The 27,192-nt window shown below is 41.5% G+C and overlaps 2 protein-coding genes across 2 annotated transcripts; both read left to right on the forward strand.

Moving 5' to 3' along the window:
• Positions 1–2,735: 2,735 nt before the first annotated feature.
• Positions 2,736–7,936, forward strand: LOC311003192 (radial spoke head 1 homolog; the record flags this gene model as incomplete). Its single annotated transcript, XM_083994877.1, has 8 exons — positions 2,736–2,849; positions 2,991–3,104; positions 3,527–3,632; positions 3,762–3,852; positions 4,587–4,722; positions 5,300–5,371; positions 6,350–6,458; positions 7,569–7,936. The coding sequence occupies exons 1-8, from the start codon at positions 2,799–2,801 to the stop codon at positions 7,934–7,936; spliced, it is 1,047 nt and encodes a 348-aa protein (XP_083851003.1). The 5' UTR covers positions 2,736–2,798.
• Positions 7,937–11,010: 3,074 nt separating this feature from the next.
• On the forward strand, positions 11,011–26,189 carry LOC311002385 (ras-related protein Rab-37-like; the record flags this gene model as incomplete). Its single annotated transcript, XM_083993737.1, has 9 exons — positions 11,011–11,166; positions 21,124–21,234; positions 22,716–22,757; positions 22,935–23,001; positions 23,098–23,150; positions 23,354–23,419; positions 24,160–24,216; positions 24,510–24,586; positions 26,084–26,189. The coding sequence occupies 9 exons, from the start codon at positions 11,011–11,013 to the stop codon at positions 26,187–26,189; spliced, it is 735 nt and encodes a 244-aa protein (XP_083849863.1).
• Between the last annotated feature and the right edge of the window lie 1,003 nt (positions 26,190–27,192).

Genomic DNA, 27,192 nt, shown 5'->3' on the forward strand with positions numbered 1-27,192 from the left:
CTGTGTCCTTCACTGGTGTGAGAAACATTGAGTTTGGGTTGCTGTCTCCACCCTTATCAAAGTGGTCCCAGTGTAGGGATGAGTCAGGAATTTGTATCAATAGCCTAGTTGTATCCTGTTCTATGAGACAAAAGTAGCCACATATATTTTCCTATGAAAATTGGAGAAAAGTTAATTTATTTGATCATACAGTGAATAAATCATCCAAAAGTAGAGTACATGTTTATATTAGTTCCATTCTTCTTGACTCACACTGAGCTATTGAGTTTTATTACCACTGTTAACCTCTGCACATTGACTCAAGGCATATGTTCTACGCAAAACAAAACTCCAACTGTTCTCTGATAAATATTACTAAACAACTAAATAATACCATATAGTAGCCCATTATTATAAGACAATGCATATTTTTATGAATACTTTGCTAATTGAGACAAAAATCAAAAGTTAATTAGTGAAATTTAATGTATGTTTAATATGTTGCAACTGTCCCCACGTTACAGTCTATGGTTTAGGGTCAGTCTGGATTCTTCCATTCAAATGAATATTGTGATTGTGTTATATCTGACTCATATGTAACCCAAAAAAAGTGTTGTTGTAGTCTATTTAGACCTGGCTTTATGTCAAGTAGCTACTACAGATGGAAATGAGCGTTTTCACTAAATCTGATGCAGCCATCTTTTTATTTCTTTGAATAATGTCCTGCTATAAACTAAATAATGTAAACTAAAACCAAACTCTACAAACCACAACTTGATGTCCGTGGATTTAAAAGTGAATCACCAACCGGTTTTGTTGAGAACGACTCGAGGCTGCAGGAGAACATCCAGCAGGTTCCTCAGCCGCTCGATCTCTTGTCTGAAGCCCGAAGCCTCCGCCTCGTACCCGGCTACGACTCTGTCCACGGCCGCTAAGATTTCCTGGGAGGCGGCGGTGAGTCTCTCGGTAACGAATCCTCTCAGATACTCGACCTCAGACATTTTACTCCAACTCTTGTCGCTACTAATAGATCCATGTAGGAGACCCGAACCGTTTCTGCTTCTAAAAAATAAAACAAACAAAAGAAGCCCATAGGTTTTTTGCTGAAAATAGTGCAATAAAAGAACAATGTATTTAGACTTAGAAGTACTGACTTGAAACTGACCACAACATAACACTTCAGATAATGAAACTTAATATAATTTGCTGTAAAGCAGTCTCTAAGAGACTGTTCCACAAAGCAGATTAGAAAGTTAGCCAGATAAGTGTAAACATTTTGCATAATCACATCTAAAGTCCTGACCTAACCCCTGAGACAGTCAAAACATGTCAGCATGAAACATTCGAACAGTTGTATGTGTATGTTCAGAAAAAGGACACAAATAACTCAGCGAGAATAATTCAGACTTTCAACCCTGTAAGGGGGAGAGAAAGAGGGTGTGATTGAGAGGGAGAATTAAAGCAATGAAACAAGCTGGTGTCTTTATGTGTGTGTGTGATGGGATTGAATAATCTCACCATTTTAAATTAAGTCCCACTGAAAATCCATCTTCTTAGTCTTCTTAGCAGAGTGGATACATGCGGGTTGAATTCTTGCTTGTGGCTTTGCCAGTTTTTTTTTTTTTTTTAAAGACTTTGCCCCGTGCAGCTTTGGTGCCTCGCTCAGCGTTTATACAAATGAATCGCCTGTAAAATAATAGTGAAAGTGTAAAAATCAAGTTGTGTAACTCACTTACATTAACAACAAAATAAAAAGCAGCAAATGTTTAGTTCACATAGCATGCCATTGAAAAGATAAGAAAGCCTAACCTTTGGATGAATTCAAGAGTGACGCCTCTTCTTGGTATTGGAGATTGAAGATGTAGAAGATGGAAAATAAGGCAGCAAGCCCTGTCAAGAAGGTGGGTTGGATTCCCTCACATGTGACATGGCCCTCGAGGCTGACCACCCAGCGCTGAATAGGCTACAGCTTCCTGCTGTTTCACCTGACAAAGAATTCTCCTGTTACATTTTTTACAGATTTTCAGTCCATGTTTGAAATGATTTGTGTTTAGTTGCAAAATAGAATTTTATGTGTGGATGAAAATCATTTTAATCTTCTTTTCATAATTGACTTTACAGTTACTGCCTCTCATTTAAATTGCCCCCAATATCAATAGTAGCACAATTTTTATTGTTACAAAACAGTAATTGTGATATAAATGTGTGCATTTTGTCAAAAGGATAAGCTTTGTTTTTTATGCTCCTATCAGGCTCCTATTTACGTTACAGTCAGAGGTGCTTTTGATATCTCCAATTGTGCTAATTATTCTAAAGATGTCTCTAAATGCTTTTTTTTTTTTTTTTTTTTTAGCAAATGTGAAAATGTATTGACTATTACTCCAACCAAGAGAAAGTGTAATGTTTTTTTTTTTTTTTTGCTTGCCTATTCAGTGATATAAACATACCAAGCAGTATCAGACAAGTTGGCCACGTCGGTGCCCCCTGTTTTTCTGCGTGGAAGAGTTCAGCAGTTCACCGGAGCTCGCCTCGGTCTCCACGCTCCACCAAACAGCCTCTCGCAGACGACAGACAGACAGACAGGCAGACAGACAGACAGACAGACAGTCCCTCCTCCTCCTCCTCCTCCTCCTCCTCCTCCTCCTCCTTCTTCTGGCTCCATGGCGTTTCCGTTTCAACGCCTGCTCTTCGTCACGTGTGGTTTGCTGTTGTCATGGTTACCACAAACCACTAAACGTTCATAGAGCATCTTTCTAGTTTTCTTTCACCACTTGGAGATAAACTGTTGAATTTATCACAGTCCGGTTTGACTGAGAACAATGTCGGATGCCGGGTCTGAAGAGTTTGATGAAGAGCGCAGTAAAGTCGGGGTGAGAGGAAACAATGAGCCAGTGTAGCAACAGTTAACTTACATACTGTCTGTTTCAGAGAGTTAGCGGGCTGAAGCTAACGTTAGCCCGAGCTAGGCAGCAACAGGTAACGTTAGGGTTAACTGTGTGTGTGTCTCACAGGAATATGAAGGAGAAAGAAATGAAGCGGGGGAGAGACATGGATTCGGTAAAACAGTTTTGCCCAACGGAGACAAATACCACGGACAGTATGAGAACGGCAGAAGACACGGACAGGTGAGACACAAGAGCCGAGAGTGTCTTTGGCTCAAGTCTAACGTTAGTCTGGATTTAGAAAAAAAAACACATGGCATTATGTAATAGAAATAAATGTAACCTATTAGAAATGGTAACAGTTTTCTGTATACTAAACACATTATTCACATAATGTGTTGAAGTTACATGATAAGTAGATATATACCCATACCAAAGACCATCAACATGTTAGTATTATAATGTAAATATGTAGGCTATATAATACATGAAAGAGTAGCATCATGAAAACAAAAAAACATGTAAGTATTTATGAACAAAGTGTTAAAATATAATTCCAGCATGTAATGCCATATAAATAACTAAATAGAGCTCAATGTTATTATTGAATTATTGTAGCTTTAACTCATGTATCGTTTTCGTGTTTTCTTCTTTTGTCTAATAAGGGGACATATTACTTCAAGAATGGGGCAAGATATGTGGGAGACTATGATCAGAACATGAAACATGGGCAAGGCACCTTCTACTATCCAGATGGCTCTAAATACGAAGGTATAGCAAAGGCACCTTACATGTGTTGATGCATTTTGGGGGTTGATCAACATTTGGAGGCGAGTTCCTGACACAGAGCTGTAGAGACCACAGACCAGACTCTTCTTGTTGCCTCTCCTTCTCTGTCAGGGTCGTGGGTCGAGAACCTGAGAGAGGGTCACGGTGTCTACACTTACCCCAATGGAGACACCTATGATGGACAGTGGCTGCAGCATATGAGGTCCATCTGAACTTGTCTTCAGAAACCACTTTTTCCTCTGCTTTCTTAGTTTGAATCCTACTCAGTGTCATTAATCTGTACCAGTATGTAGGTGAACTGAATGTTTTTTGAAAAAAACAGTATTGCTCTAGGTTGACTTTTTTTGACTGCATCTCCTTCACGTTTTTATTTGTCTAAGGTACAACAGCATAAATGACTCAGGCACAGTCAGTGAAATGTTTTTAAATATCTGTAGCTTAGCTACTTGAAAACATTTAATCTTTCAATCCTGTTCCAACATACAGCAGATGTACTGTATGGGTCAGTGACAAATAAAAAGTGTTTTAAATTAATGAAAAAAAATAAAAATGAAAGCATGTATCAGATTCTTTAAAATGAACATTTATTCATGTTGGTTTCACGTCATTTGAAATGACATTTGAACCTTTTTTTTTTCTTTTTACAAAAGTAAGACTGATTGCCCTGAAAATGTCAAATGGTGCAACCACAAAAGAATTATATAAATATTTTATTCACTTACACTGGATTTACGTGTAGCTACTTATTCTTTTGATAACATTAAATTAAAATAGATTTTTTTCGTTCTGTTTTTTATGAATTTTAATGCATTTTGGGCATTGTGGTGCTTCAGGCACAATATGAATTTATGGAACATCATTCTACCCCACCAGGCTAACATTGAAACCTTTAAAACTACTGTTTAAGTTGTTCTTGTTGTTGATGATGATTTACAGGCACGGCCAGGGCATCTACCACTACAAAGACACTGGCTCAAAGTACAAGGGCTCGTGGGTGGATGGCAACATGGAGTCAGCTGGAGAGTACATCCACTCCAACCACAGATACCAGGGTAACTTTGCTAACAATAATGTAAGTTCTCTCATTCCACAGTTATTAGAGTATTTCAGTTGAACCATGGAGCCCATTCATTCACTGATCAGTACTGTTTTATTAATGAACGTGTCATGTGAGAGGACTTCCCCTCATATCTTTTAACATACGCAGCCACATATTTGTACTGATCATCTCAGTGTGCTAACTGTTCCACACCAGATTAAGACAGACACGGGGAAGTGCTAGTTGGAGGCAGCAGAACACAACATGTATCATGTAGTAGTTGATAGTAAATGTGGCAGCAACAGTTCCCTTTACTGACCTGGAGATGGCAGCAGACACAACACAGTTGAGGAAACAGCATCCACACTTTGACAGAGCTCTGTTTTTTGGTTTATTTAAAAACTTTTACTCTATATATTTGCATTTTATACAGGCAACCTTTTCTAATTGTACCAAAATGAACAGACTCCCTCACAATTCAATTCTTCCAATTTCTAACAGATTTCATATAGAATTCTTACTTGTATGTTTTTATATGTATATCCAGTTACTGCGTCATAGGCTATAATACCAAGAACTTTGATAATACTTGTTGGTTGCCTTTTTGCAGCCCTGCGGTCCAGGGAAGTATGTGTTTGACATCGGCTGTGAGCAGCATGGTGAATACCAGCAAACAGAGCAGGTACGTCAACATCAACACACTCCTGTTGTTTTAGTTCAGTATGTCAGCTGATTTAATTGCCAACATATTATATTATACTTCTCCAATACTAAACCCAGAAATGCATCATACCTAAGTTGTGGTGAAACACAGACACAAGCCACTACGACACAACGTAACCGTGACACTTCTCTTGACCAAACCTCCAGCCGGCCGACACTGAAGAGGATGATAAAAACATAAAAGCTCAGAAGCTGCCCTACCCGGGCTCCAGCGACGGCTACGTCACCTTAGGGTCCTCAGGAGGAGCAGAGAGGGTGCTGCCTCTTTAAGCAACACTGCTGATGTTCTGTCTCACTTACACAGATAACGCCAGCACAGAAAGTCTTGCATGACGACTTTGTGGTATTTTTACATCTGAGAATGTCTTTACTTTTTGTTTGTCTGTTTGTGTCAGACATGAATGTTGTCAGATGCATTCATGCCGCCTCTAAGAGTGGGGCCTATGTTTAACCTGAAATGCATGCTATGATCCTTAACTTGAGTGAAACTTCAGGATGCATGTAAATAACCTACTAGCATGATTGAGATGGAAGTTGCAGTGTTACTGTGGGGTTTGCAGTTGTTTTCATGTATGCCTTGGTTCTGCCTCGTAACGTTCCGTTATTATCTCATAGCGTGGTGAATGTGCAGGTCACAACTTGTCCACCAGAGCGTTTTGGAGTTGTTGGATTGTGTATTTGATTAGTTTGATGAGGGAAACCAAGAAATCCCATTAGCCTCCGTAGCATAGCTCTGAGCAGCTCGCGGCTCTGCTCCGCCGTTCTAAAAATAGCTTGCACCAACAATTAAAGGTAACGAACCTACTCCTAAAACTATAGGGATTATGGCAATAGGCCAATTTGCCAAAATGTTGAACTATCCCTTTAAGAAAAGTTTCACAGTGACACGTTGTAGCTGAGCATTTCTCTAAATCAACTTTTAAATCAACTTGTACAGGACCAAGCTGATGGTGAGTGGGGGGCACTGGCCTCCAACACACTGCTCAAGTGGATTCCCAGGTGCATCACCGGCCTGACGGAGTGGACTCCAGCTAAAAAGACTTCAGGTAACATTTGCCAACCTGAAACAGTCGGTCAAGGACAAGGCAGCAGAATCCCAATGACTCAACAAGACATTTGTCTAGCTTTAGATTCATAATTTACAAGGAACACATTTTGTTCATTCATGTAAGTGTTAAATGATATTCTCTAAATGTATCATACTGTCCTCATGGTCTACTCCCTTAAGGTTTAAATATTGTGTCAAAGCCTTGAGATCATTCCCATGTGTATATAATGAATATATACATATGTTAGTGTGGTTCTGTCTATTTCCTGCAAATGAACCACTAAAGCTGTAGAGCCCAAACATGTAGCTGACATGTTTCAGAAACAAAACTTTATGTTCTTTGTTTGGAAACGGTGACTAAAACAAAAACTAGTGTGCTCCACAGCTTCACTTAATGAACAACACATGCAACACATTATATAAGAAAAGTGCAGTAGTCATAAGTGTTACTGAGCGTGTCATATGCTTTATATGCTTCAGACAATGGTGTAAGTGCTGTGTCTGTTTGTATCTATTTTCCAGTGGGAGAAAAGGAAACAGCTTCAGCAGAAGAAGGTGGCGAGAAGTAATCTGTGTGATCAACCCACCAACCTGCATGATACTTTGTTTACAACACTGGAAAAAAAAACATAAATAAATAAATGTTTAATATGTAACACAAATGTGTCTCTCATTGTAAGAACTTCCCTGTTTAAATGAGTGTACTCGACGTAAACAGTGTATGCTTTTTCTGTGACAGAATAACACAGTAGTTCCTCAGTAACATTTCGGTAACACTTTATAATAAGTACACACTATTAAGCATTAGAAGAGAGTGAATGGTGTTCCCAAGATGAATAGTTTGACAGCTGCTGGTGTAAATGAGTGTTGTCTAGGAAACAGGCCTGTTCCTTGATCCAGTCCATTGATGCTGGTCTGTGATTGGTGCTCTCCTCCAGGTGGAGGCGCTGTAGCTCCAACAGGTTTGATGTTTGATGAGCAGCGACATTTGGAGTGATGGAGCTGTTGTGGTGGATGTGGACGTGGTGTGTGAGCGTGTGTGTTGTCCCACTGGTTGATGGTGAGTATCCAGAGCGTGTAAAAGACTGGGTCGGGCTGTATTACTCAGGCTGCACTACAGCGTCTATTCACGGGCGCGATCCCACTACTGAGCGGCACGGGGGCTTTGACCTGCTCCGTCTCCGACCTGGGCCGGTGCACCCCTCCTTAGGGGACCTGGTGGCCCCGGGCTCCCCCAGGACCACCATGTCGATACCGCTCTTAGTGCGGACACCCGATCGGCATAGTCCGCTGCAGCCCAGAGCTCCTGAGCTCAAACCATCCTCCAGCCTCAGCCTCCCGGTCACGTGGATTACAGGCGCGCGCCACCGCACCCGGCGGCAGCTCCTTCACTCGGACAGGTGTTGGGCTGTCACACAGATGACGTCATCAGGTGGCACCAAGCGGCGTCTGGTGACGGGAAAACAAAGTGTGTAAGAATGTTTAAGTATAGTGATATTTCCTTTATTTTAGACACAGATTAGATGAACAAAGCAATAAAACATTAAAAACAAATTATTAAATTAAACAATTTTAAAAGCTCCAGGTTTTTATGCCAATGTTTGTTAGGTTTAAATAATGAAAGCAGCTTTGCAGGGCTCGTTAAAGCCTCTATAATCACGTTCTTTACATTAATTTATACATCAGCTGTTAGAACGGCTCCACAGGTGGGAACACTAAGTTCATCATGGGACACCAGCAGAAGTCTCATGTCGTCACTGAAGGCCACAGTGAGCCTCCAGCAGCAGGTCAGCAGTAGGAGTGCAGCAGGCTCTGAACAAAGAGCATTTGACACTGTGAGAGAGCACATACTGATTTATACAGCAACAAGTTTGTTTGGCCATGTAACTCACTGAACACATGTCTCTGCATCATTCATGTCCTCAGACATGAAATGTCCAAAAGATTGTGTTTCTTTACAAACCTTGTGGAAATTGCCTCTCAAGTGCAAAACAGGGAAGATTGATCTCCTGTCCTCATTACTCCTGATGATCATGATATTGTTTGACTTGGCATTAAATGTAATATCAAAATCTGTTCTATACAAGAAACATAATTCTAATATTTCTAATCTAATAATTGCTGCAAACCTGCACTGTACAGGCTAAATATTATCAGGTCATCAACGGAAAGGTGCAGCCTACTCAGCAAGACTCACTCAAACACTTTAGAGAGAATACTTGTCAGGGCAACTGAGCGATAGTGAATGATATTTAACTTTGCAGCCTTGTCCTTTAGGACTGGGACTAATCGGGTATGGACACCAGGTCATCTCAGGTGGCAGGCTGCAGCAGCAGACAACAACAACCACAGCCTCATTTACGAAACCATAACATTATAATTTTCCATCCTGTCTGCTTATCCTGCAGGGTGGGGTCTACACACTGGACACCTACCACAGATATAGTGTAGAGAACAATCAGAATCGCAATCAGCACTTTATTATTCAAGAAGAAAATTGTTGTGCCAGAGATTACTTTATAGATGAAAAATAAGTAATGTGATGTCTATGTGATTAAAACTGTGATTGTTGTTGTGCATTTTTGATAGGCTATATAGGAGGATTCCTCGGGAAAATGCTGAGCAGCAGCCTGTCAATTCAAATCAACCTTTATCACTGGCTCAAACACTGAGGAGCCTTCACGCTGCACACCCCGTCACCAGACGCCGCTTGGTGCCACCTGATGACGTCACCTGTGTGACAGCCCAACACCTGTCCGAGTGAAGGAGCTGCCGCCGGGTGCGGTGGCGCGCGCCTGTAATCCACGTGACCGGGAGGCTGAGGCTGGAGGATGGTTTGAGCTCAGGAGCTCTGGGCTGCAGCGGACTATGCCGATCGGGTGTCCGCACTAAGAGCGGTATCGACATGGTGGTCCTGGGGGAGCCCGGGGCCACCAGGTCCCCTAAGGAGGGGTGCACCGGCCCAGGTCGGAGACGGAGCAGGTCAAAGCCCCTGTGCCGCTCAGTAGTGGGATCGCGCCCGTGAATAGACGCTGTAGTGCAGCCTGAGTAATACAGCCCGACCCAGTCTTTTACACGCTCTGGATACTCACCATCAACACACACGCTCACACACCACGTCCACATCCACCACAACAGCTCCATCACTCCAAATGTCGCTGCTCATCAAACATCAAACCAGTTGGAGCTACAGCGCCTCCACCTGGAGGAGAGCACCAATCACAGACCAGCATCAAGGAACAGGCTTGTTTCCTAGACAACACTCATTTACACCAGCAGCTGTCAATCAAACTATTCAGCTAGGAAACATCATTCACTCTCTTCTATAGGCCTCATTAACACACTGAAACCTCACACTTGTATTACTTTTATTGGAGAAACACATTAAGTGATACTTAGGAGAGAAACTACAAAACTAAGACAACACTATTGTTATCATTATTATATTATGACAATGATGATGATTGTTGTTGTTGCTCTACATTCAGTTACACGTTGTTGAAACATTGAATGAAATGTATACTGTAGACCTAGTTTCACAAACCTTACATCCACTTCTCCATCATATAGTCAAACAGGCCTAATAACCTATTTATCAGATAGCTGTGACTTTAAAGGGATAGTTCAACATTTTTACAAATTGACCCATTGCCATAATTCCTATAGTCTTAGCAGTAGGTTTGTTACCTTCAATTGTCGGTGCAAGCTGTTTTAAGAAGAGCCGCGAGCTGCTCAGAGCTGGGATTTCTTGGTTTCCCTCATCAAACTCATCAAATAGCCTACACAATCCAACAACTCCAAAATGCTCTGGTGGAAAAGTTGTGACCTGCACATTTACCACGCTGTGAGATAATAACGGAACGTTATGAAAGTCGTTTTCGAGGCAAATGCAGAGACTGCTTGCTGAGAAACTGCCCCCAGACGGGAACGTGCATCAGCGTTTTTGCCAGAATTGACCTCGAACAATCAAACCTTCTCCTAAAACTATAGAGATTATGACAATGGTCCAATTTGCCAAAATGTTGAACTATCCCTTTAACAAATAAACGTTTTCTTGGTGTCCTGCAGCCGCCTCCAGTTAAGTAACCTGCCAGTTCTCTCTCCTCACATCGTCTTCATCATCCGCCCATCCTCCACACATTGTATGAATGGACCCACGTTGTATGAATGGACGCTCAGCATCCTCCTCCTCCTGCTCCATCATCATCATCATCATCATCATCATCATCATCATCATCATCATCATCAGCTCCCCCACCGTCAGCCTGTTGTGTGTGTGTGGCGTGACGTGGTCGATCACGACGTGCCTTTTAAATGTTAAGTGAAGTAGGCAGAAGATCGTGATTCAGTCCAAAGGAGGAGCCTATTGAGGAGCGTGGAGCGCGAGGAGGAGGAGGCAGCGGGGAGGAGAGAGAGAGGGAGAGATACAGAGAGGAGGAGGAGAGACACAGAGAGAGAGAGAGAGAGAGAGAGAGAGAGTTGTTTGGTATCCTTGTCCTCCTCGTCAGCATCCTCAGTTGTAAAAGCGCTCAGGGAGAGAGGACTACAGCATGGAGCGTATGGAGTCCATGGAGCCGATCTCGACGTACTACACCACGGATTACCCGGAGATCCAGCCCGACAGCGCCTACGGATCCGGGGAGACCACGGAAAACCCGGCAAAGACCCCCCCGGTTCCGACATATGACGAGGATTTAGTGCACAAGGTAAGAAATACACCTTTCAACTTTGCAAAGCTGTTTTGTGGTCAGCTGTGATCCAAACCAAACCCCTGTCCTCCAGTCCGGGTATACGCCTCCGCGGTGGACCGGCACTGCGCTCTCCGTGGTGCTGATCCAACACTTGGATGCGGTTTTGCTTGGTCCGTTTCCAGCCTTGTTGCGCGTCACACTTGGCCAGAGCACACATTTCCCTCAGCGATAAGCTTCCTGTATCTAACTGAGAGATGAAGCTTCGAGCAAAGCACTGCATTCCGCTGTAGCCTGCCTTAGGCTATCCTACACATGTGCCTGCTATGCTATTGTCACTACGGAAGACCCCCCCCCCCTCTCAATTCAGTGGTGCACATACATCCACTTCCGCTCTTGAATGTGCAATTAGTCTAAGTAAAAGTGTTAAATGTGATAGACACATTGCAATTTGTTTTTCCCAGACAACATGTATCTGAAACTAAACACTGTCCAAAAATACAACATCTGATGACCATGGCAGCTGTTCTCTAGACATTGGTTGTGACAACTTAAATTACCGACATGAGAGAAATGTCATGCACTGGCTCTGGTTTTACTCAGTGAGTTACAGTGACATTTATGATATAATGTCACTGTGACATACTGTATGATTTTGCCTCTCAGGGAGAAGGTTCTGGGTTTGATTCACATGTTCTCCCTGTGGCGGTGTGGATATGGGTTCTCTTTCTCCCTCCCACAGTCCAATCACATTCACAGTTGGTCATCAAATGATACTGCCCACTGACTTCGCTCCAATACCGACCTTTGACCTGGCTATAGAAAGAGGAGAGACAAATGAGAGATTCCCTCCGGGCATCAGAGAAATGTCACATTATATTATGTTTTATTGCAGTAACAGCATCAAATACATAGAGAGGGAGCTCAGATACACACACACACATGGCCCTTATACTTTCCTTTCATATATCAGTCACTATAGGGAATTTGTGCTCACCCTGTTTCTGTTAAATGTTAATGCATTTTCAATTGTTAAAGGTCCAGTGTGTAATAATTGGCAGGGTTTATTGGCAAAATCTGAATAAACTACCCATGAATATATTTGTATCAGTGTATAATCGCTATAAAATAAAGTTAGTTTGGTTTCCGTAGCCTTATAATTATTTTAGGATTTTAGAGAGTGTTGCCATCTTGCGCCACCATGTTTGTACGGCAGCCCAAACGGAAAATAGAGAGCATGTTTCGCGTTCATAAATAAACCAACGAAGATCAGAAAGAGGAAGGAAAGAAGAAGGTAACAGCAGACGTATGGTAAAATGGTTTAGATCTTCACTTCATCGCTCCATGCTCCTGAAATAATACTCCCAGTCGTCCCAGTAAACAAGATTTCTGTCCTCAGAGGCCACCGTCACTTTGCTGATGGGAGGTCTGAGTACAAACAAGTGAGTGAGCGCTGGAGTCTAGAATCTGAACACTGGATATAACGGTTTCCCCCCCATTTTACACACTAGACCTTTACTGTAATATAAAGGCACTTCTTAAAATCTATACACACACACACAGTGATCATGATGCCATAGCATGAATTAGCTCCTGAGGCTGAAGCTGCTGAGTGACTATATGTCATTAGCGTGAGTTTAGTGAGAACTGAGTTCTCCCCAAGGCTAATTGGTCCGTTGAGACATGAACCTAATGTAACCACTACACTCTATTATCAGCTTGCTTTAACAGTCTCAGATGCTTTGTATGTGAGTGAGTGCGTGTGTGTGTGAGCCCTCTGTTGTGAGGGGAGCAGGTGTTTCGCAAAGGGGCAAATTATAACAAGGCAAGCTGTTCTTTTAAAACTCAGGAACAGCGGTTCTTTTCAGGTGAACCGCTCTCAGGTCGGTCCAGTTTCCTCCCTGTCTCACTTTTTTTTCCATATAGTCTTTTCCATTGTCTCTTTTGACTGAGGGGGTCGACTTTCAGTCATTACACAACAAAATGGAGCTCTCTCTTTGAGTGCTTCCTACTTATTCCAGTGGTTGCACATGGAGCTGAAATGACACTGTGGTTTTACAGTACAGCATCCTCCTACATCTCATCACCACAGTGACGTTACACTCCCTTCTATAGTTCTACTGAAATCAGTGCAACATAGATTTAACATCTTCTTAAATTTGGTGATCAAGAGGTTTTTATATAGAATAATATTTATCGTAATGTCAACAAATCCTTTTATAAGACAAAAACCTTCAGAAGTCAGTCCCTGTTTATGGCTGTCAACCCATTAAGAGCCTAAACTCATCAATATTGTTTATATGAGGAAGGACAATGTGTCATGAATAATGTGTGATGTGAAAATTATTATTCGGCCTCGGGCAGCATTGTTTTGCTTTTACAGCCTCTTGTCATTCTAATTTCCAGCAGCAGCTGTTGTCTTGTTCAGACACACTCAGCGTTTACAGGCTGAGTGTTTTCTCAGTCATCTGTCTCTCACGGCTCTGACAGAACAACTCCATCGTTTCATCTGTCTGCAGTCTGCCGCAGGAAGAGGTCAGAGCGCAATCAAAGTATTAGTTTAATTAAGTGAAGTCATGAGACTGTGCTATAGTTAATTTATTTCCTGACATTAGCTTGCTAAGAATCCTATTGGCTTCTTGTTAAGAGAACAAACCTGGAGTATCTACAACCGTGCCGGGCTCCATAGAGCTAAATGATTTTTAAAAATTGGAGTGAATCATTTTGGTTTGACACATGTCATATTGTTTGCAGTGATGCTGGCGATATTTAAAAAGAAAGAAAGAAAACATTGCCAATTTGAAATTGCATAACAGCCCTTTATTAGTCCCACAGTGGCAAAATGTGCAGCAGCAAAGTGGACAGCACTAAAACAAAAATTTACATATGATTAACAGGTGAATTAAAGGTCCAGTGTGTAATAATTGGCAAGGTTCATTGGCAAAATCTGAATATACTACCAATGAATATACGTATTTGTATAAGTGTGTAATCGCTATAAAATAAAATTTGTAGCCTTATAATCATTCTTTTATATATACTGTACATATAGCAAGGGTCTTGCTTTAGAGAGTGTGGCCATCTTGCGCCACCATGTTTGTACGGCAGCCTGAACAGAATATCCAGCCAATCAGAGAGCATGTTTCAAGAGTTTCGCGTTCATAAATAAACCAACGAAGAAGAAGGCAGAAGGAAAGAAGAAGGAGAAGGAAACAGCAGACATATGGTTAAATGGTTTAGATCTTCACCTCATTGCTCCGTGCTCCCAGTCGTCCCAGTCGTGGTAAACAAGTTATTTTGTCCTCGGAGGCCACCGTCACTTTGCCGACTCGAGGGGGGAGGGTGAGCAAGTGAGTGAGTGCTGCAATCTAGAATCTGAAGATATCACAGTTTTCCCCCCATTTTACACACTGGACCTTTAAAGAAAAAAAAAGATGAATAACAAACAATGATAATATAATCAGTGCAAGTCAGATGTATTGCAAAGATAAACTGTAATTGTGCTGTAATTTAATCATTCTGTTTTGGATAATGCACAGACATTTTCAACAAGCAAAATGAGCAGCACACTTAGGCGCACACACACACACACACACACACACACACACACACACACACACACACACACACACACAGTCACTATACTGTAGATCTGTGTCAGCCATCAGCCTGGGAATGTGAAACTACAGTAATCTGCTCCTGCTCTGTGGTTTCAGATCCCAGCTGTGCTGCGTATCCAGCAGCAAATTAGTGGCAATATGAGAAACGTCAAGCTGAGTTAGATCTCTGCCTCGTCACAGGCTTCATGTTCCCCAGGAGAATGAAAGTGACGTTTGTCTCCTCTCAGGCAGCAGAACATCACCACCGTGGAGATGTCACTGTGACATCAGGGACATCTGACGGCACGCACGTCTCTGTGACCACGGTGGTACAGTGCTACACTCCATGTAGCACTGGGCTCAAATAAGCTCAGTGGCACTTAAAAATCTGTTATCAGTTTATTTACACACACACACACATACTGTACACATCCCCAACATCATCCACGTCTAATTCCCAAACATCTGCAATGCTTTTGCTTATCCCCCTCCAGTGGGGTTTTATGAGATGAGACTAACCTGTTACCACGGAAACACCCCTGTCAAGCCACAAATACGGAGGCTAATGGGATTTCTTGGTTTCCCTCATCAAACTCATCGAATACACAATCCAACAACTCCAAAACGCTCCGGTGGACAAGTTGTGACCTGCACATTCACCACGCTATGAGATAATAACAGAACGTTACGAGACGGTTTTCGAGGTAACTTCATGCAAAACCGCTGATGCGCGTTGCCTTCAGGGACAGTTTTTCAGCAAGCAGTCTCTGCATTTACCTGTGAAACAACTGAGGGATGACGGAAATCAAGAAATCCCATTAGCCTCCGTAGCTCTGAGCAGCTCGCAGCTCTGCTCCAGTGTTCTAAAACTAGCTTGCACCGACAATTAAAGGTAACAACCAATATGACTATGGCAATGGGCCAATTTGCCAAAACGTTGAACTATCCCTTTAAGCCTATTACTTTTGTCCTTGCACAAACACACACACAAACGTTTGCAGGCATTGTGTTACTCACTGGCAGTAAACAGGAAACGGATTCCATTAGGATCAGATGGAGAGATGATAATGTAGTTGGTTTGTAATATGTGCAGAAACTGATCATTCATTCCACTTTCTGTTTATTGTTATAGTCACAAAAACAGAAGTGTTAGCATGAATAAAACATTGTGTTTATCTGCAATCTAGCGTTATCATGTCAATCTAACTAAATAAAGTTTAGGTACAAGGTCAATGAGAATCATTGTCACTGCATTATAATAATACTAATATAATAACCTTTCAGTAGAGGCCGGTATGAAACATACAAATGGTTCAATGTAAAATGTAAATAGACATCAGTCAAAGAGAACACAGCAGCTTTGTCTCCATCAACCTGCATAATGCTGACGAAGAGTAGGGATTCACAGCAGTGAGGGAGGGAGGGAACAAAAGCCTAAAAGTGTTTTCTTCAGATCTGTGGCTGAAATAAAACTAATAAAAATATTCTCTGCTCCTTCACTTGTCAACATGGAGCGACCAGGTGGTGGGCGGAGCATAAGGCCTGACCCAGAATTCTCAATCAGGAAGTAAGAGCTGAGCTTCAAGTCCCAGTTTCTATTGTTTTTGGTTTTATGTAGGAAAAACAACATTTTAGTTGTAATTTCAGTTTACCTTTTTTACTGAAAGCACAAGTTTTTTTGTAACATTACCGTAAATTGCGAGTATGTGCAGTGTTGTGTTAAACATTATTATTATTGTATTGTCAATTTGGAACTATTATAGTTTTTTTTTTTCTTAAAGTTCTAATAATTTGGTTTTATTAATGGTCCAAACCGCAGAAAAACCCCTGTGTTCTTCACACTGGTTCCAACACTTTTAGGGCCATCAACATTTTGATGCTTTTCCTTTTTCACCACTAAACAAACATTGTACTGCTTCAATGGCTGCTCCCTCAACAGTGTATTTCAAAAGCAGCCATTGAAGTTACACCTGGGTGAAGCTGATAGGAGAATTCAGAGGACGTCGTGTTGCTGAGGCAGGAACCTCAGTGTGTTTCCTCCACCGCAGAGATGTGAGTCTTTACTGAGTGTTTCTAAAATCCCCTCAGATCAAAGAGAAGCTATAAAACCTGTAGCTGTTGAGAAAAGCTGCTGCGGCATCTCAGCTGTAATCCTCTCCTCTTCATCCCCCTCTCTCCTCACCAGCCTTTAACATCCAGAGAGCAGTAAGACAAAACTGTAGTGCAGTTAGACACCATCTGGAGCACACTGAACAAAGAGCACCTCTGACTTTCTATGGATGTTCAGAAGTGGGTGAAAGTCTGGACAGACTTAAAGGGATATTCCAACATTTTGCCAAATTAACCAATTGCCTATAGTCATAGCAGTAGGTTTGTTACTTTAAATTGTCGGTGCATTTTGTTTTTCAATCAGCGGGACAGAGAAACAAGCTGCTCAGCGAACACTACGGAGGCATATGGTATTTCTGGGTTACCGTGGTGAATGTGCAGGTCACAGCTTGTCCACCAGAGCGTTTTGGAGTTGTTGGATTGTGTTTTTGATGAGTTTGATGAGAGAAACCAAGAAATCCCATGAGCCTCCATAGTTTAGCTCTGAGCAGCTCGCTGCTCTGGTCCGCTGTTCTAAAAAATAGCTTGCAAAATAGCTTGCAATTAAAGGTAACAAACCTACTGCTATATAGCGATTATGGCAATAGGCAAAATTTGCCAAAATGCTGAAATATTCCTTTAAAGGTGTACAGAAATGGCCGTTTGTCCTGTTTGTCGCGCCGAGTTGTCACGAGCTGCAACACAAGTTTACCCGAGTAAGGAAAACGAATTTGATTGGCCGTTATCGAGCGGGCGGGATATTCAAAGCTTGGGGCGAGACCAAGCTCCGTGTGTGTGTGCGTGTCTCAGACGTTTGAATGACGGATTACGGATCCAATATCAGTGGCTGGTGAATCGTGTACAGGCTGACGTATAATCCGTGCGCCTGCATTATCCAATGCGAAAAAAAAAATACACACTTTGATCGCGGATTTACTCAAAAATAGAATTTTGCACAAAGTTTGGCCTACATCGTCTGAAAGATGAGTTATCACATTAATTTTATGATCCAGAGTGGGCTCAAATTCAGTTTTCTTTTCTGTACACCTTTAAGAACCTCCCAATATACACACTACTGGTACAGATGTTCTCTAAACAGTATTGATAATACTCAATCACAAGATCACCTGGAGCCTTGTTGAGAATGAGATCAGGAGGTTGTGTGCATACTAGTAGCATACTAGTGTGCAACTAAAAGTCTTGTCTTCTAATTGTTATTGCTCGGGCTGTAATCAATGTTTGATTTTTTTTTTTTTTATTATTTTTACTTCCAACACAGCTTGTACTAGTGTAATGGCAGATTATTGTATCAGCTGCCTCCTACAAACTCTAAGTGGATCTGATGTGATTGCTGATACTGTTGTGCAGCACAGATCAGGTTAAACCTTTGTAAAACATGAATACATCAAGAAAGGGAGTGGACTCCACACTGGCACCAATATGAGGATCTAATCTGTGTGGCGCAGGGCAATCTCCCCTTGAATTTGAAATGTTGTTTTTTTTCTCCTTTTTCTTAGATTTTCCTGTGTAACATGATGTCAGGTTGCTGACATTTCGCTAACAGCCTTATTGAATTGTTTCCCAGAAATCAATTCTTCACTGCCCTCAAGCAGTAGCCTACACACGGCACGGTCTCTTGAGCAGTGAAGAACTGACTTTCATGAAAACTGTCATTTCATCTGAATGTGAAACTATAAAGTTGAGTTAGACTGTGATCAGACCAGTGCAGACTGATCCAGGACTTAGACTGTTACGATTCCAGTGTTGGTGTTGGAATAACTCTAGTTTACATCTTGCCAAAATGATAATGACATTGACTAGTATGTAGGCTATGTGTCTGTGGTTTTGTGTTACCTGTTGCACTTCCAGTACATTTGTATGTATCTCATGATTCCTAATTCTACCTCTGACTCTGCCCAGACTTAGTTTAACAATTTCTCAACACTAATGTCTGACTCATTCACCATTTCCAAAGTGTTCTTGAGCGATCCTTCAACATCAGCATTTTCATTTCACAGCAAGGTCAGGAATATTTAACTGAATGGAGAACAAAAACTCAACCTGTATTTGCTGCATCAATCTTTTCTTTAAGAAGTCAGTAAACGATTCTATTGTGTCTCACTCACATTTGGAAGGCACTATGTGTGTGTGTTTGTGGAGGTGTTTGGTGCCTCTGTGACTTTTCTAAGTGGGCTGCAAATGAAAGACCGGCCTGTATTAACTGCTGGCCCATGCACGGTGACTAACTCGGTTCTGAGTGTTGCTTTGGATTCATTTTGCTCCTCGAAGGTCGTCTGCTCCAGTTTGTGAGTCACGCTCTAATAATGGTCCTCTGCCTTGTTATTCTCTGTGTTGCTTCAAAAGCAGAGATCTCCGGTGTGACGCAAACGCTGACTCATAACTTGATATTATGAAATGACTGAGAGTTCAGCCAGAGACAGGTGTTCCAAGCCGATACTGAGCCCAATATAGTTTTATTGAAACTGACCTTAACCCATTTACTTGGTGGTATATCTATTGCTACAGTCAGATGCACTTTGTCAGGGTTGATCCATGAGAAGATACTGTACCAAGAGCCAAAAACCTCTCTCTCTAGAGATCAATGAACCAATCAGAAGGAAGGAGACTCTGGTCCTTCTCCTCTGATTGGCTGACTGTTTTGAGAGTTCAGGTTAAACACTCAAACACTAAATCCTGCACCGCTGGATGGTGGGTCCATGTGGGCTGAGAGGGTTCACTGCTTTGTTGTGACATCACAAAGTCACAGAGGTCCCGACGGTTGGTTTCAAGGCTCGGTTTCTGAAGTGAGTCTCGGTCTCAGTTTCTGAAGAGAGTCAGAAAAACATTCTCCGTTCTCCATTGCACCACCTTCACCAGCTTGGACTGTTGCTGCTGCTCACTGGATAATTTGTTTGTTTGTTTCTGACTGTGTGCCTGTCAAAATCTCAGTTTCAGAAACATCTCAATCAGCACTAAAGTTCCTCACCTCCATCTGCAGGATTTTACATACATGGCTGCCATTCACTGATTGGATGATTGCAAGAATAAGCAGATGTGCATGGTTCTGCTACCCTCCCTCAATGACATAGCCACTGTTCGCTACCTCAAAAGAGCCTCCAACATCGCAATAGACTCCACTCAACCTGGCCATAACTTGTTTCAGCTGCTGCCTTCAGGCATTAACATCCAGATTGAGAAACAGTTTCTTCCCCCAGGCCATCACAGCCAGGGCCGGCCCCTGGCATAAACACTCTATGCGGTTGTTTAGGGCCACAGCCGTTAGGTGGGGGGCCACATGATCAGAAAGGTACCGGGGTTCATTCAAGTCATTTAAACATCCTGAGGTCTGCACGCACGCTATGAGCTTTATATGTAATTTGACGTCAATATTCAGCTTCTTTTATCTCACATTTGAGACATTCGGTGAAAATAGAACGGCAGAATGACAACATTTGTGCTCAAAAAGCAGTCTTACAAAATTTCATTTTAGACTTGTTTTCTACACTTATCTATTACTGCATTCATATCCTATTTCAAGCACCAAAACAGTTCATTCTCATGACTGAAGGTATGTTTTCACAAAGGATTTGAATTTTTTTCAAAAAGCAGACCTCAAATTTCCAGCATTTGGCCTAAATTATTTCTTTATACAGTGTTCTAGGACAAACTGGCCTCAGTGTGCTTACAGCGGAGGTTCTAATATTTAGACATGAAACACTTGAGTATTGTTAGGCTACATCTGCAAGTATCTTAAAAAGATCAATTTAAGAAAATATGTAAAAGTTGAGAAAATGGCCTCAAACCTCAGAGGGCATAAACATGTCTGTATTCAGTTTTAACCAGTGATTTGGTGTTTGCGCTTAGAGTGCAGGGCCACAAACAAAAATCTTGTTTAGGGCCACCAAAATGCTAGGGCCGGCCCTGATCACAGCACTAAACTCTCAATAAACACAGTGTACATTGCACTACGAACTCACCAAACTGTGACTGTTCAGTACTGTCATGCACTGTAGTATGGCAGCTGATGCCAAATTGCACTATGGACTATTGCTTTTTATTATTGTATATGCAGTTTGTGTTTATGCACCATTAGGAGTAGCATCTCTGATACATGTCAATAAAGCTTCTATTCTATTCTATTCTATTCTATTCTATTCTATTCTATTCTATTCTATTCTATTCTATTCATCTAGGGTGCTCAGTGACAGTTTGTATAAATATAAAGGTAGATAAAGTTTGGGTCAGTGTTGCTGAGTGTGAATGTGTATGTGTGTGTGTCCTCCTGCAGACGATCCTGGTCGGGGACAGTGGAGTGGGGAAGACGTCTCTGCTGGTGCAGTTTGATCAGGGCAAGTTCATCCCAGGCTCCTTCTCTGCCACAGTGGGCATCGGATTCACGGTACGTGTGTGTGTATGTACTTGTACAGCTACTGTATACATGTGAGGACCAGTTTGAGTTTTGAACCAACAGTGAGAACGTTTTGGGAAAGTGAGGACATTTTGGCCTGTCTTCACTTTCTCAGACCCATTCCCAGGGCTTTTTGAGAGTTAAGTGTTTATAATAACTAGGTTATTATTAGGTATAAGTTACATTAAGAGTGAGAGAGGTTAGGCATTTGTTTTGGATGGTTAAGGTTAGGGTAAGGGGCTAGGGAAAACATTATGTAAATGGGTGTCCTCACAAAGATAGCCCTACAAACGTGTGTGTGTGTGTTCTGGATTTATTGGCCCAGTTTTGGGGATAGGATAAATGTGTGATATGTTAATCACCAATCTCAGTATAGCAGAACAGGATTAAAATGCATGAAAGCTGCTCCACAATACTCTGTAACTCCTCATCGTCACACATGTGGACCAAAGTGATTATGAAGAGAACTTGAGCTGATAAAGTCGAGTGTGGTCTGCAGGTTTGTTCTGTGCTCCAACCTCTTGACACTGAAGTAATAAGATCAAATTCATTTTCTAATGCACACCCACACTTTCCACACATCTGGGAATGTGTATAATAACACAACTTACACACGTAATAATGTCCAAACTGATGAGATAAGAGCAGTAGAAGCTGAGTTAGCGATGTGGCACGTCAAAAAACCCAGGATTACCCACAATGCACGTGCACAAACACCCCAAAAATGTTGCTCTCCTGTCTCCTCTGTTTGACATGAACGAGACCCTCCAATTTAACAGTGTCAACAGCTCCAGATACAACAGCTGGCCGTCATGCAAGCTTCCAAAGACAAAGCCTGCTGCAGCCACAAGAGGGCAGCACATTACATAATGAATGCAAATGGCCATCAGATCATTTATGGGATGTGTTGTGTTGGTTAACTGGGGGAGCATTGCTTCACTTTGGTCTGGACTACACACACACATACAGTACCACTGAGGGATGGTCAATGGAAGTTTGTTAGTCACTAATATTGGAAAATAACTGTATATAAAGAATCATCATCAACAGGTCAACTTCTTACACTGGATAACACACAACGCTCAAACATGTCCTTCCAACTCAACTACACAAACAAAGCATTGTTTGACTGTCACACATGTCACTGTCAAGCACAATAATTCTCTATTATATGTTTTGAATTGTCTGAGCTGCTCACTCTAAAGGGTGAGGGTGACCCTGCCCCATGTCGAACATGATGATGTTCCTGTGAGAGTGGTTGTGTTGTCTGAGGGGAACAGGTCTGATGAACCCAGACTCAATTTAAATAATGTTTTAAGTTACATACACGTTTTTATAGGTATTTTCAGTGTATTTGAACAAGGACATAAATCTCTAACCCTATGTAAATAAACAATCTGCATGGAAAGAAAGAATACTTTTACCTTTTCCTTCTTTGTCATTCCTTTAATATCTGTTTCTGCTCCTTTCAGAACAAAGTGGTGGATGTGGATGACGTAAAGGTCAAACTGCAGGTCAGTGACAGAATCAGTCCCGGTGGAAAAAGATGTGCTTTCATAACAACAGTCTATTTGTAGAACAGACTGGTTTCATTTTGGGCACCAGTGTTGGAACTAAAAATTATAGTTAGCCACATGAAACCAGGCCAAGGCTCCAAGTATAGCTTTTTTTTTATCCTGTTTCTCTTTCAGATTTGGGATACAGCAGGACAGGAAAGATTCAGGAGTGTGACACATGCATATTACAGAGACGCACACGGTGAGTTAAAATCCATGTTACTGAGCCACAGGCTGACTTTTTATATTATATATGTGGAGATTTCTTCATCATCATTTTCTTGTTTTGTTTCCAAAGCCTTGCTCCTCCTGTATGACATCACCAGCAGATCATCCTTTGACAACATCACGGTAAGTCTGGGATGCATCTACAGCCTGGACAGAGGTGGAGATGTGTGTGTGTGTGTGTGTCAGGGAGGGTCTGAAAAACTGTCATGTGCATGTGTGTGTTTATCATAATTAACCTCCGGTCTAAAGTTAATTCAGTCTCATGCAAAACAGACTGTCTCTCTGTTTTCTTTGACTATGCAATTATGTGTCCTTTTTTGTTTCAGGCCTGGTTAACAGAGATCCATGAGTATGCACAGAGCGATGTAGTCATCATGTTGCTGGGCAACAAGGTGAGCGCTAAGAGCTAAGAAGTGAAGGGAAAGAGTGCTGGGAAGACAGAGGAGGAAGTGATCTGTGGTTTCTAATGAGAGGAGATACAGTATGTTCCTGGAAGGCTGTGGTCTAATTCAAGTACAAATGAAGGGAAGTGTGACCAATTAGCAGGTCAAATACTGATCACAAATCAGCTTCTGGGTAACACATATTTGAAGTGTAAAGGTTTAGGTTTTGGTTTATTTATTTAGCACACATTTATATTCAGTGGTGCACGGAGGGAATAAAGCTTGTACATAAGTTCCACCCCTATAACATATTACAACAAGACAAATTTCTATGGCTAACAAATAAACATAGAAAAAAAGGAGATAAAGTGCATACATAATCAACGTTATATGAGCAAAATGAACAAAAATGAGAAAAAATGGAGAGATAAAGAGCAAAGTGATCAGTAACAAATAGAGACAATAGAAATAAGGTACAAAAAATTCATTAATTGAAATCATAAAAAGACAGAGTAAGGATGTGGGATATGGAGAGAGCGGGGAATTTAAGGAGGAGTTAACTGAAAATGAAAGAATAATAAATTAGCATATTTTGTACTGTCCATACAGTATAAACAGCCATGTGATTGTATTGGTTATATCCTGCAGTCAGACAGTAAGTAAACTACATCTGTTTGTACTGTATGTTGTATTTCCCTGTGCCTTCATTTGATTTGAATGCACACTAACACGGTGAATCTCTGTGTCAGGCCGACATGAGCGGAGAGAGAGCGATCAGGAGAGACGAAGGAGAGAGGCTGGCCAGAGTGAGTGCACCGTATAGTTATTACCTATTTGGTTCCTCACAAGCACAATGCACTATACAGTTACTTCTGCTGGCAGCAGTGGAATATTTGCATCTGTCCCACATTTCACATCAATAAATGCAAGCGCAGCTTTCTGTCTGTTAGCTGCCATTGTCTTTCAGTTTGAATTTTAAATATGTAAATATACAGGTTCTGTATTCTGATACCAAGTGGTCAAATGTCATGAGACAACAGACTTTTATAAAGAATAATCTAAGTTGTGTAATGTTGGTTGTTCCTGCCCGTGTCTGCAGGAGTATTCAGTTCCCTTCATGGAGACCAGTGCCAAGACTGGAGTGAACGTGGAGCTGGCCTTCATCGCTGTGGCCAAGTATGACACTATGTTTTTTACATTAACTCTTGTAGCGTCCCTTTATGTAACGCTGCATTATGTAATAATCTGCCACATTTTGCAATAAAATTCTTGAACGCAATATGTAATAAACGTTGCAACATTTTGTAATAAGTTTTTACATATTGCGTTCAAGAAGTTTATTAGAAAATGTTGCAGATTATTACAGAATGCGGTGTTATTACATCATGAGGTGAACATTTATTGCATTACCACATAATGCAGCGTTACAACACTCTACACATGACAACTTGCAAATCTCTATCTGAGCAGCCTGTCATTATAACTTTGACTTTGACTTCCCGGAATATTATCAATGATCAATGATCTTCATATCAATGATTATAATTTTCTATTTGTCTGGTGGTGTTTGAGCATTTTCTTCTGGAGAGAAAACGGTTGATGTCTATATTAAATAATGTAAGGTATTTAGGCTAGTTGTTTATCACAGCTTCAGCTCACTTTGACTGTCTATCCTGCCATGGACAATGATGTCATTAATGTATTTTTCTCAAGATTTGGAGTTTATTAAATGATAGATTAATACAACCAACAGATATAATAATACTATATAATGAATTGTCTTCATGCAGTGGTTTAGTAAGAACTAAAATCTGAAACTGATCATACAGTACAGCTGTCCTGTACAACAAAAATCTTAACCTTAAATTTCACCAGTGCTGCATTTTGCCCCTAAAACTTGAGACACTGCTAGTATATTTTTCATATACTTGCACATGTGCGACCACAAATTTGCAATTTTGCTGATTTAGAGGAGCATGAGGTTCATCATCATTTACCAGAAATACAATGAAAATGAGAGGAAATGTGAATATTTGCTTTGAGTCGAATTACGGTGTGCGCCCTTCATTTTCTGCTGCACTCTGCTCCTAGTGAAAGAATGTTAGTCTGGGCCCCTATAAATAAATAGATACAAGGGAGGGACAAAGCTGAGACAGGAAGCAGTGCAGCAGACACGTAAGGACAGTCATTTCAAAATAAAACAGGAAACAACACAGACTCCAGGAAGTCACACAGGGCCAGACCATGACAGGATATCTTTAAATACAAATTCTTAACTCATTCTATTATTTACTAACATTACTGGAGTTACACTGCTCCCAAAGCATTAGTCACTTCCCTGCTGCATCACTGGGCCGAGGCTGTTCTGCATTCTAGCTTTTTCCATGGCAAATATTTCCTCTGTGCTTGCCACTAAAGTTTTTCCTTACCACAGTGTGAATTCCTCTAAACAACAGTTTTAGGTCAGCGGCCTGCACAGCTGGCTTTACAGTTGGTTGGGCAGATTTGTCCCACACACACACACACCACATGATTGAGTTTAAAAATCCAAACTCTACTGAAAAAACATCAACAAGGGAGGAACCTCCATTCGATCAGAGGTGGATGACACACACTGACTGACGGCGTCACGCCTCGGCACTGTCCCCTAAACTGTCTGGTTGTGTCCCTCAGGGATCTGAAGCACCGGGCCATCGAACACCCGAGTCAACCCAAGTTCCAGATCCACGAATACATCGAAGCACAGAGGGAGAAGACGGGCTGCTGCAGCTACTTCTGAACCTCCTCCTCCTCCTCCTCCTCCTCCCACTGCTCAGGGCCAACAGACTGTCAGAGACACGCCGAGAGCTGTGGAGTGGGAGGAACGTCCCGTTAACTCACCGCTGCTCCCAAAATATGATGCTGCCGTTCATGAAAGCCAAACATAGATCAATGGAAACTGAACTGAGGGGAAGCTCCACAACTCTTCAATCATTGTGAACTATAAAAAGGGAATATAGCCTTATTACAGTATAATGTATATGCTTTTGCTTTCTTTATGAGAGTGAGATGAGAGAGTGTCGAGTACAGAGCTGGAGTCAGGATGTGGTACCAGCTTAGCATACAGAGTGAATACCCCATTATCATGATGTCAGTGGATGGACTCTCATGGAACAATGCACCCACTCCTCTGCTGGCCTCTGTTCCACGTCACGTCCCTCTCTCTGCATTAGTTTCCACCTCCAGATTCAGATGTTCAGAGTTAGAGCCCGTCCAAATGTAAAGTTATTTGAGATTATTTGTGTCCTAACAGCCACAGTGCTTTCATGCATGTTAAACCGGTATAACAGTCACCATGATTACCCTCTTAGTTTACAGTAGCATGGTATGGTTTGCTAACATTTGTTATTTTTCCCATATGCACACAGTAGCTGTTGAGGCTGTTGATGGTTACAGAGAACCATCCAGGATTGGATGACACATCTGTTTCTCGTATGAGGTAGCAGGTGCATCTCAATAAGTTTATTTATGTCAGTAATTCAATTCAAAAAGTGAAATTTATACAGTATATAGATCCATTACACACAGAATGAAACATTTGATGTCTTTAATTTTTTTGTTTCTTTTAATTGTAATGATTATGGCTTACATTTAACAAAGACCTAAAATTCACTATCTCAAAAATTGGAATATTACAAAAGACATTTATTATATGGAAATGTTGGCTTTCTGGAAAGTATGTCCATCTATATCCACTCAGTAGTTGGTTGGGGCTATTTCACTCGAACTACTGGGAATGGATT

Source organism: Trachurus trachurus, assembly GCF_905171665.1.
Source record: "Trachurus trachurus genome assembly, chromosome: 19".
Classification (NCBI taxonomy): Eukaryota; Metazoa; Chordata; class Actinopteri; order Carangiformes; family Carangidae; genus Trachurus; species Trachurus trachurus.